The following is a 10,950-nucleotide window of genomic DNA, read 5'->3' on the forward strand; positions in this document are numbered from 1 at the left end:
AAACATTTGTCCTCCCGACATTAAAATGCAATTCCTTTACCCGGAGTGTTTTTTTTTTACAACCACACCACTGTTCCATAGGTTATTTTCCGAGCTTTGAGGAATTATGGATTCATCCATAGTGCTTATTTGCTGGTTGACCCCCCCCCACACACAAATATTAAACTGATGGCATAATTAATGTAAATGCAGAAGCTGTTAGTGATGGGATGCTTCCCATTCATCCTACCTCAACTGCCTACAGTTTTTTTCAGTACTAGCATTCACTCTGACCTCCCCCTCCAATAACGAGCAGTGGACAAATCTCCAGTGAATATCCAAACACTGTGAATGCTGGAACCCAGTGACTCCAGGCTTTATTATTAGATTTCTCGTGATAACATACTGTTCTCTTGGGGCTGAAGGAAACTCCATTATAATCAGTAGATCATCTGAAAATCTTGATAAGTCCCAGAGAAGAGAAATAGGTTTGCTTATCCCTGCAAGTTTCACTGATGTGATTCGACTAAACTTAAGAAGAACGTGCGAATTTACTGAAAATGGTGCTATTAAACATCTTCATCTTAGAACAAGCACCAAAACTGTAATACAATTCACAAGATTGATCTGGAGTAAGAAGCCCTTCAATCCAGTCTCATCCTCCAGAACATCCACCCTACCATCTCCCCATCACTACATCAGCTGCTTTGCAAATGGATTCTGCGTCCTGGTCTCAAGCACCCTTTCTGCCAAATTATTCTAATCATTGGTTACCCTCTGCATTAAAAAAAACCTCCTGGTATCTATATAACTCTCCAATGAATACCATGGAGCCTCATTGTAATGCTGAGTTTAGGATCCACAAAATCCCATCACTATAGCAAGATATACTAGCTCCATGGTATATAAGCATACCCACCACTGACATCACCTCCTGTTTAATGTGCAAAGCAGGATGTGATGTCATTGTGACTTGCTAATGGACCAATTTTCTTTTAACACAGGAACAAGCCTGGGTGTAGGGAGTGAGTTGGATAGCTCTTCACTGAGCATTAGAGGAGCCCAAACAATGTGGTTTGTAATTACATACAAGCCCAACTAGTCTGAGCCGGTGTTTAATAAATAAATAATAATCCTTCCATTTGATACAGTGCTTTTCATGTCTTCTAGATGTCTCAAAGCGCTTCACAGAATATGTGTAAAGTGAATTGACCGTATATTTGTGGGCAAAATGCGGCAGCCAATTGCGCACAGCAGTGTCGCACTGCTGGATTAAAAATGACCAATTTATTAGTTTTTTTGTTTTTTTTGGAGGGATTATTATTAGGCGTGTGGAGTAAGGAAACTTACCCAAGGTTTCACCCTGACTGGAATTGAACCCAGGTTTCTCGCTTGTAAGACGAGTGCTTTAACCACTGAGCTACAGGCCTCCACATGATATGTTTATACCGCATGATCCTCCATCTCTCGTAATCCTCTCTTTGTGCCTCTCACTCTGCTATTCCCTTTCCTCCTCTGTCCACTTGCCTTTACTAGCTTTGTTGAGACTAATAATGAACTCATTGTTTTTACAAACAGAGCTTGTAAAAAACACCATGGAATCACTGCAGTGCGTGGAGGCCTTGGGAGTGCACCTGAAGGTACGGTCACACTTTGCAATTGTTAACACTAAAACTAAAGTCTAATTCAGTCTAATTACAATATTCCATTAATAATAACAACAACTTGCATTTAAAAACACCCTTCACTCACAATAGCGTCATAGAGTGGTCAGTATTAACAAAACATTGACTGTTGAGAGTTTATTGGTGAACTATGTTATAGTTAAAAACCATAAGAAGCCAATCTTCCTCAGACTGAAATAGTCAGGGTTAGTTTTGTACTTCCTTTGACGTTTTCATTGACTGAGCCAGAGGTGGACCCTGTCCCCACCTCTCCTTCCCCACTCAATTATTGGTTTGTTACAGATCAGGAAAGCTACTGTTTGGGCTATTATTAGTGTTAGCCCTGTGTCACTGGATAACATTTTCAAAATGATTTTATTTGGTGTGTTTGATGTATGTTTTCAGTGGCAGTGGTCTGGCAATAAATCGTTTCAATTCTCTTTGCACAAGTCAATCCATTGATGCAAACTGAAGTATTTGAGCCATAAAAATAACAATGATTATTTATGGCTGGTTTGACATTAAAGTGGTACTGTATCATGATAGCATTCAAAAATTGAGAATGCAATGTACAGAATGAATTTACCATGTCAATCTTACCTAGAGTGCTGCAACATTTTACTGAAAGTTAAACCACTGAAGAACGATTGTCAGGATTAAATTTCAGATGGCTTCATCATCATAGGCAGCGGCTGAAAATATTCTTGGGTGGGGGTGGACTAAAACTCAGTGAAAGGGTTGGTCCTCTTTAAACCAGGTGTAGCCTCTATGTCAGGGTCAACGATGGCTGCCTTTCACTCCCCCACATCCCTCAGTGAGCCCTTTCGCCACAGCCAATCCTCACACTATCCCCAGCCCGTGGCACCCCCAGGCTCCCTCTTGCCCCTCTCCCAATTTGTCGGCAGCATCTGCCCACTTCCTGTTCGGTGGGCTGCTTGATGTAGGCTCTGTGCTAACTTCAAAGATGGCCGATCCCACCCCTCTTCACCGCGCAGGCTATGAGGTCCTCTGGTCAATCCGAGGTAAGGACGAGTAGCCCACCGGATAGGAAGTGGGTGGTGCTGCTGATGAATTGGAAATGGCAGATGGATTTTAATGTAGTTATAAAGTAAGGTGATGTGGATTAGAAGAAGAAACAGTGAACCCAGGAAAAGAGATCTGGGTGTGATTATCAATTAGTCATTAATGGTAAGAGACCAGAGGAGGGACAAACAATTCTGGACTGAGAGAGTGTAAAGTTCATCACTTTTCAAAAGATCCAGCCCAGAACTCAACTAATAAACAAAAGTTAGAATTCGGTCAATATTAAAAACAAATGGTGTCAAGCAAGGTGGAAGTTTGCCTACAAAAATACATAGAATATATTGCTCTTTTATAATACATCGTGTGCAGTGCTTTGCGATGTCCTCCATACATGAAACAGTGCTATAAAAATGTAAGGATTACTATCATTATTATATTTACTTGCAGCACTAATTAACACTGGCATTAGTTATAAACTAATTATATTTGTATTAAAAACCACACATTTTACCCCGTTATATTGTAATCCAATGTGCCTGATTCCTCTCAATGCTTCCATTTTAACCTGAAATATATTTCTTGATTTGAGTGATTCCTTTCTGACACGTATTGATGTGGGTTTGTTTTACTTCTCACAGGTGCCCTTAAAGGTATCTCTTTCCTCTGGGAAGTCTTGGGGTTGGATGGAAGAGCTGCAGGATAGGAAGAGTCCTGGTCAGTAACCACGACAGATCAGCACCTTTACGACTGTGATGTTGCGGATGTGGTGCTGCTTATAAAAGGGTGCAGCAAATGTCGACCTGCTTTCATGATTCCTAATTCTTCACATTCCTCTCACTTTTCAAAGGCTTGGAGTAACGTCAAGAAGCCTGCGCTGTTTTATGATGGTAATTTGCATTTCATTTAGCAAATTTTTTAGGGTGAAAAATGTGATGTATGATGTGGTAGATATCACCAATCACAATCACCCCGAATGTGCAAAAGCCAAAATGATCGCTGATTCTATGAGCTAATGACAGTTTTCTTGGCAATTGATCATTATTTATTAGTAATTATTTACCTCCTTATTCATTCATTCCTTCTACATTCCTCCAAATCTAAGCTTATTGTTGTATTGTTTAGAGCAGCATGTTCCCTGGTAAAGTCCCTTTGTGGCATTTCCAAACAAGATGTGCAAAGTAATGTGGCCAGTTACACGAGTCTCAACCATTTCACTCTTAGTGCTTAAGCCATTATCAGAGGCACAAAATTCCACCCAGTCTTAGTCTTTGAAACGCGCTCTTAAAATGCATGGTATAAATTAGATCCAACTATTGCAAAAATGATTTTAAAAAAAGTAATATTTTAATGGGGAATATAATCCACTGATTTGCCTTACCCTAAATATTATAAGGGGAATTCTCTCCAATTTGGTCAGCGTTCTTCAGTGAATCCCTTTTTTTCTTCAAAAAAGTTATTTGCACACTTCACTTGTGTCCAGATTAAAACTCATTGAGTTGTGCTTCAGCAGATCACTACCAGGGACTCTGACCACAGGGACACTAGCATATAAAAAGTGGTGTTATCTGCATTATTACAGCATGGCTGGCAAAAGCACCTCTGACAGTATTTTCTCTGTTGATTCCCCTGTACATTGCTGACCCATCGTCTCATCAAAGCCATGATGCTCTATGTGACGTACAGGAATTTCCAGGGAGAAAACATTTACGTGGTGGGAGTTAATGCCAGGCAATGCAGAAGTGACACAAGTTACAGATCCTGAAGAGTCCAGGTAGTTCACTTCGATTGAGCTCCGCACAGAGGAGAGATCGAATATTGGGTCTAGATTACCCCCCTCCACTACCACTATTGAAGCGCACACGAAAACGCCTACCTTTTCATAGTTAATCACTACATGTTCTGGCTAAATTCTGTCCATTGAAAGTAGAATTTAATATTGCTCACTGATAAAGGGTCTATCATTCTGGTTAGCCTAACCTGACCTTCCTGCTTGCTTGTGAGATTAGGTTCTATCCTTCTCTATGCCAGTCGTACACATGATGAAGTCAGGAAAATCCTGGGAGGACAGCTGGGTGTCAAGACCTTGGCTCTCTCATCGGAGCCAATTTCTTGGTGGGGGATACTCCAGGGAATGAATCAATAATAAAAACTGACACTTCCTCTGTCTCCACTAATTGGCACTTCCTAATAGCTGAGCCCAAGCTTGTTAAGTCACCACTGATATCACTTCCTTTGTGAAGTGACACCAACTCGCAGGAAGTGACGTTAATGGTGCTTCCTGGATATAGTGTGCAAGCGGGGTGGTGCACAAGAAATAACACTGAGGGTGACCCAACGACTCAGAAATCGGATACTTTTAGTTCAGGTCGTCTGGAAGCAAGCAGTTTATTACACTTCCAGTAACTTCAGGTCCCCAGGACTCTCATGTTAGAAATGAACATTTGTTTAGAGAGGCACTTAACAGGGTTGAACTTACTACCTGAAATAAGAGGGAACACCTTAGATATTGAGAAGTATTTTCATCGGTCAGGATGGATGGGGAAGCACTTGAGGCTGAACAGTGTTACAAGAAGAAAATGTACAAATTCTACAAAGAAAATTAATAACTTCAAAATTTTGCTTTTTTTCAGTCTAGTGACTTAAAAGTTCCAAGTTTCTCAAATTTTCTCGAACCTGTTTCATTGCTGTTGCACTGTTGTGTGTTTATCAGTTTTGTTTGAGGTGCAAATGTTTCCGAGCTTTCTGCTTATTAAACCTATTCATCAAAGGTGGTTACAGGATTAATTTGTATTCTCGTGGCCTCTGTTTCCTGCTCCACAACAACAACTTGCATTTGTATAGCACCTTTCATGCGGGGTAGCATCCTCGTGAATAATGAACAAGACAGAAACAGTCATGTTTTAGTAAGGGATGGTAAGGCAAACCACCCATGTGCAAACGGTGCAGTGTTGAACTGTGCAAAGCACTAACAAAAGCCCTTTGGATCATAATGACATAGTGAAAGTGAACAGGTGCTAAATAAAACTATTTTTACAGGGAACTGTTTTAGGCAGGATATCCAGCAGTAAATTACTAGGTAATTCAATAGTAATTATATTTAACACAAAAAGATTCTCATGTGAAAAAAATGTATGTCAAGATCTGTGACCAATTTTGGATTTTGCCAGCAGGTCTACTAATGGTGTATCTCTGCAAATAGTTATACTTAATAGGAAATTATAACCAAAGGCTTCTGGGTGAGCCTCTTATTCCTAGATTCCTGCAGTGTTTGTTCACTGTCAGTCTCCATAGTTAAAATTGCTGCTCATTATCCTGTTGAATCACGATTTTGTGAGTGTTGTGTGTGTGTGATTTTGTGTGTGTGCGTGTTGGGGGGATGGAGTGAGGGAATGAAATATTAATTTCAGTCCTGAATTCTGTAAGTATCGATATTCAGTGACTGACAAGAGCTGTAAAATTATTTTTAAAAAATCTTTGCCACTTACCTCTCACTTGGAAATATTTAATGCAGGTTTCCCTCATGTGCTGATATCTCCATGCTGACCTGTCTATATCATTCTGTGATGATATAAGTTGATTATTATATTATATAAGTTTAACCAGCTAAGTCTGCATAGCTTGCCATTGAGAGCACTATCTGAGCACTTCCCATTGCTTGTCCAACTAGAACCCCCCCATTAGGGCTTCAGCTTGCAAGGTTAACAGGAACCGATTGGGAAAATTCCCTGCTCAAGTCTGCTAACTCTAAGTTGTCTCATGAGTCAGGCTGGCTGTGTTATCATCAGCAGTATCCTGCAGTACCACGGACATACCCAACTCAGGAACAGGATTATTGAACCTCCACAGAGGGGTGACTCAATTAACAACATTTCATTACTAAACATGTCACCTTGAAGTCGGTTCAGCTGGATTGTGTTGGAATGAGCCCTCACTGGATGCATAGGAAGCACCAGCCACTGTAAACTTCCTAGTGAGCACCGCAGCTCAGCACGAAACTGAGAGCATTGCCACCATCCTGCCAATCATATAATATAACGGTGTTGTATATTAACATATGCATAATGTCTCTCTCTGGTTTGGATACTCTTAAACATGGGTCTCCACATGGGTGGGGGGAGTCAGACCAAGCATTAATAAGAAATTCTGTCACTCCTTGTCTGAAGTAGACACGTGAAAAACAATTTTTGTCAATTAACCTTTCCTGGCGAATTTGAAAGTTATGTGCTCCCCTCCCCCATCTCTCTATCCTTGTGCAGTTCACTGGTTTATTGATCATATACCCAGGAACTCCCCTCTTTTCTTCCTTCAACCCATCTCAGGGTGGTCTGCTGAGGGCTGGATGCCGCATTTGAGAAATGTCCACGGGCCATATTTAGTAATGTTTTATTCTGATTGTCCAGACCCATTCTCTGGCAGGGCCAGAGCCCCTGGTGACAGTCTTCTGTTTGACTCGGGGCCTGCACGTTGCTGTATTTGCCAGTCAGACAACAAAATTGGGAATAGTTCGCGAGACAGATGGAATCATCCCCCGGGCCAGATGTGGCCCACGGATTTCCAATTGGACAACCCTTCCCTGTCTGATTTGCGCTACCACCACCCCTCCCTCCCTCCCTTCCTCCCTCCAGCTCTCAACCAACTTCCTTTCCATCTTCTTTAGTATTTTCCTTCTCGCCAAAAAGCAAATACTGCAGAATGTTTAATAATGCCAGTGAACGGAGAAGACCAAGTTGGTAACATTTAAGAGTTAACCAATGGAGTCCCATAGCGTACTGGTTAGAGCACTCGCCTCACAAGTGAGAGGACCCAGGTTCAATTCCTGGGCGGGGCGAAACCTTGGGCAAGTTTCCTCCGGTTGGTAGTTGATTGGTAGATTGCTATCCGGAAGTAATAATCCCTCAAAAAAAATTGGTCATTTAATCCACAATTGTTTGTGGGACACCACTGTGTGCAATTGGCTGCCGAGTTTCACCTACAAAATACACAGTCATTTCACTTTACAATATATTCTGTGAAGCGCTTTGAGACGTCTCAATGACTTGATAAGGTGCTATATCAAATGCAAGGATTATTATTATAACAGTCCCCAGTCCCCACTGGTGATAATTAACACATCTTGGATCGCAATTTTCACTAATCTTTTTGACACACTTTTAAATCTGTATGTTGCTCGACTCTGCAACAAACACTGTAATGTATTAATAAGAAATAACACCCTGCCATGACAACAAAGAAGTTTGTGTGTGAAATTATTAATAACACGGCGTGGGCGAGAGGCCAGACCAGATGCCACAGAAATTCACTGGTGAGCCTGTTGGTATGCAACTTTTCACAGTTACAGATTGTTGTTTGTGCTCATTGAAGTGAGGATGGTGATTAGAATAAAAGTGATTGCAGTTACAGTAGACAGAGTGAACTTCTCACCCTGCCCAGTTTGCTCTGAAATCTGCCCCATGCTTCAAGCTCAATCTAGCTTTCACGTCATTGCCCACCCCCAGTTTTGCTCACGTTTGGGATGAATGGTCAGGGTTTGAAGCTGCATGTCAAAACTTCGAACTCATTTAGTCTATGCAGTGTTGGGGGTGTGCTGTATTGTTGGAGGTGCAGTCCTTCGAATGAGACATTAAATCATGGCCTAGTCTGCCAGTTCAGGTGGACGTTAAAGCTCCCATGTGTATAGAGTTTCACAACTGCCCTGAATTAATCAAGAACCAATGACTGGATCGGTTAACTGTATAATCATGCACATGTGATAGACCCAACCCACCAATGGCTCTTTAACGCTCCAGCTCATAACAAGTGTTGTTCATGGAAGTGCCTCAGATCTCTTGGCAGTCAGTGGTGCCTGTGTTTTGTTTCACCAGGTGATACGACATTGCAGAACATAATTTATTTTGGTAGATGCAGTTGAAGGAGCAGGTTGGCTCTCTCTTTGATCGGCTTAGTGCATCTGGGACGTTCACATTGTCACCTCTAACTTCTCCTCTGGTACCTAACACTTCCACTGTGGCTGATGTCCATTACATTTCAGAGTCTGACATTGTGGAGCATTCCTCACCTAAGCAATCAACAACAACAACAATTTATTTGTATAGCGCCTTTCAGGTTGGGAGGATGTCCCAAGGCGCTGGACAGTCAGAGATTTGGACCTAAGCAGAGGATTGGGAGCAGGAGGGCGGGTAGGGAGAACACAGGTGCGGTCGAAGAGGAGGGTCTTGAGACGTGCCTTGAAGGAGACAAGGGAGGGAGCGAGATAAGGTACTGTGGGACGGAGTTTCAGAGGGTGGGGCAGAGAGGCTGAAGGCCCAAACACCGATGGTGGGGCAGGCCGGGCGGGGGACTTGAAGCAGGCTAGAGCGGACAGGTTGATATGGCTTTAGCAGGTCATAAAGCTAGGAAGAAGTCCTCCCAAAATTCAGCAAGTCTTATAAATAGAAAACATTTACAGTTCTTTTTCACACTTATTCAAAAAAGGTTGCAATTGTTTCCATACACAGCAAATAGTAATGAACCTTTTGTTCTTTCACATAATGTAGAGAAGCCAATGCTATTTATGTTCAATATAAAATTTAATATAAAAAATGGCAATAATAGTATTAACAACAATTTCATTTTACTCAGGTATGTACAAAATAGATATATTTTTGTGAAAATTTTGACTGACTAAACAGTAACGTCACCACTTCTAGCCTACATAATAATAATCCTTGCATTTGATATCGTGTCTTATCACATTGTTGACCATATTAAAAAATATATTTTATATTATTATGTATATTATATATTATTATATAGACTAACATATATTACACTTTTAAGTGTGCAATCCCTCATCTCACACGGTGTTCTGTTTCTACTTCTCCCCTCCCACTTTGCCCAACCTTAGTCCATTCTTCCAACATTTGCTTCCCAGCCTTTTTGCCACGTTGTTGGCTTTAGGAAATCACATATTAAACAATAATCATCCTTGCATTTGATATAGAAGCCTTTCACAACAGTGGGATGCCTCAAACTGCTTCACGGTATTTTACTGTAATGTGCAGTGACTGTATTTTGTAGGTGAACGCAGCAGCCAAGTTGTACACAGCAATGTCCCCCAAACGGTCATTAAGTGACCAATTTTGCTTTGGAGATTGTTGGCCAGGATATTGGGAGAAACTCTCTTCTGTTTACAAATAGTGTCATGGGATCTTTAACATCCACTTGAATAGGACTTCGGTTTAACGTCTCATCCGAAGGGCGGCAACTCCAACATTGCAACACCCCCAGCACTGCATTGGAGTGTCAGCTTAGACTGTGTGGGTTCAAAGTTCCAATGTAGGGCTTGAACCCACAACTTCTGACTCAGAGGCAAGAAGAGTGCTACCAACTGAGGCTGACACAAAATATTCTACTACTATTACAAATTTAAGTGGCTTTCGGTGGATTATAAACCAAAGTGCTTCAAATCCCATTTCTAATGATCTCAAAGTGTCTCCGACATGCCACAAGGCTCCATGCTTTTTATGTAATAGTGTATGAAAGATATCCATTTGAAATCGATTGCCCCCAACACTGATGTGGCAGTCTGTGACCCATTATATTTTCGGTGCTCTCCATTACCTACAGCAAGATAGAATTGGACACAATTGGACACCAGAATTTAGCTCGTAACAAATAATCTGATTAGTTAAGCAGTATATAACACGAGAAACTTACTTAATCTTTCATTAATTTTTATTGGTACAATATTTACATCCGTTGCTTTCATAATACAAGTAATCGTCTTTACAGCTTTACAGTTTCCCTTATAAATATGGATCAAAAGAACCACATAAATCACAGAAGACACACGTGTGTGTGTCGTTCACTATCTTACAATCACAGTAGCAACCTGCTGTTCAGCTAAAGTGCCTGTGACCCATTAACCGTGTACTCAACACATTCTGCATATGCATTGATTTTTCTTACCAACAGAGTATCAGACACATATTGACTGAACACATAAAATACCAGCGTTTAGTATGCGCAAAAGCAATATGAGGGTACATTTACTATGTCCTGACTCTTTTAGTTCTGTAAAAGGTCTACCTTCCAATCCAAAGCATTAGACAGCAATGAAGCCACCAATGACCTCTGGACGACCAAATTCTGCTGAGCAAGACGGACTGACGATCAGAGGATGCAAAAAAAATGACATAAATCCTCACAAGGCTGGTTGCAATTTGCATCTCAGTACAATCTCGGGTTGTTCACTTGCTTGAAGCATAGGGTATAATAAACGTTTTAGTTTTGTTTCACACAGTTG

The 10,950-nt window shown here is 41.1% G+C and overlaps 1 protein-coding gene across 1 annotated transcript in view; it reads left to right on the forward strand.

Moving 5' to 3' along the window:
* Positions 1-4,014, forward strand: part of poln (polymerase (DNA directed) nu) — a 103,890-nt gene extending 99,876 nt beyond the window's left edge. Inside the window, exons 21-22 of the mRNA XM_042342212.1 lie at positions 1,558-1,619; positions 3,305-4,014. Of these exons, the coding sequence (XP_042198146.1) occupies positions 1,558-1,619; positions 3,305-3,388 (146 nt within the window). The 3' untranslated portion in view covers positions 3,389-4,014. The remainder of the gene's footprint in view (positions 1-1,557; positions 1,620-3,304) is intronic.
* The last annotated feature ends 6,936 nt before the right edge of the window (positions 4,015-10,950 follow it).

The sequence above is a fragment of the Callorhinchus milii genome, unplaced genomic scaffold (assembly GCF_018977255.1).
Source record: "Callorhinchus milii isolate IMCB2004 unplaced genomic scaffold, IMCB_Cmil_1.0 Scaffold1, whole genome shotgun sequence".
Taxonomy (NCBI): Eukaryota; Metazoa; Chordata; class Chondrichthyes; order Chimaeriformes; family Callorhinchidae; genus Callorhinchus; species Callorhinchus milii.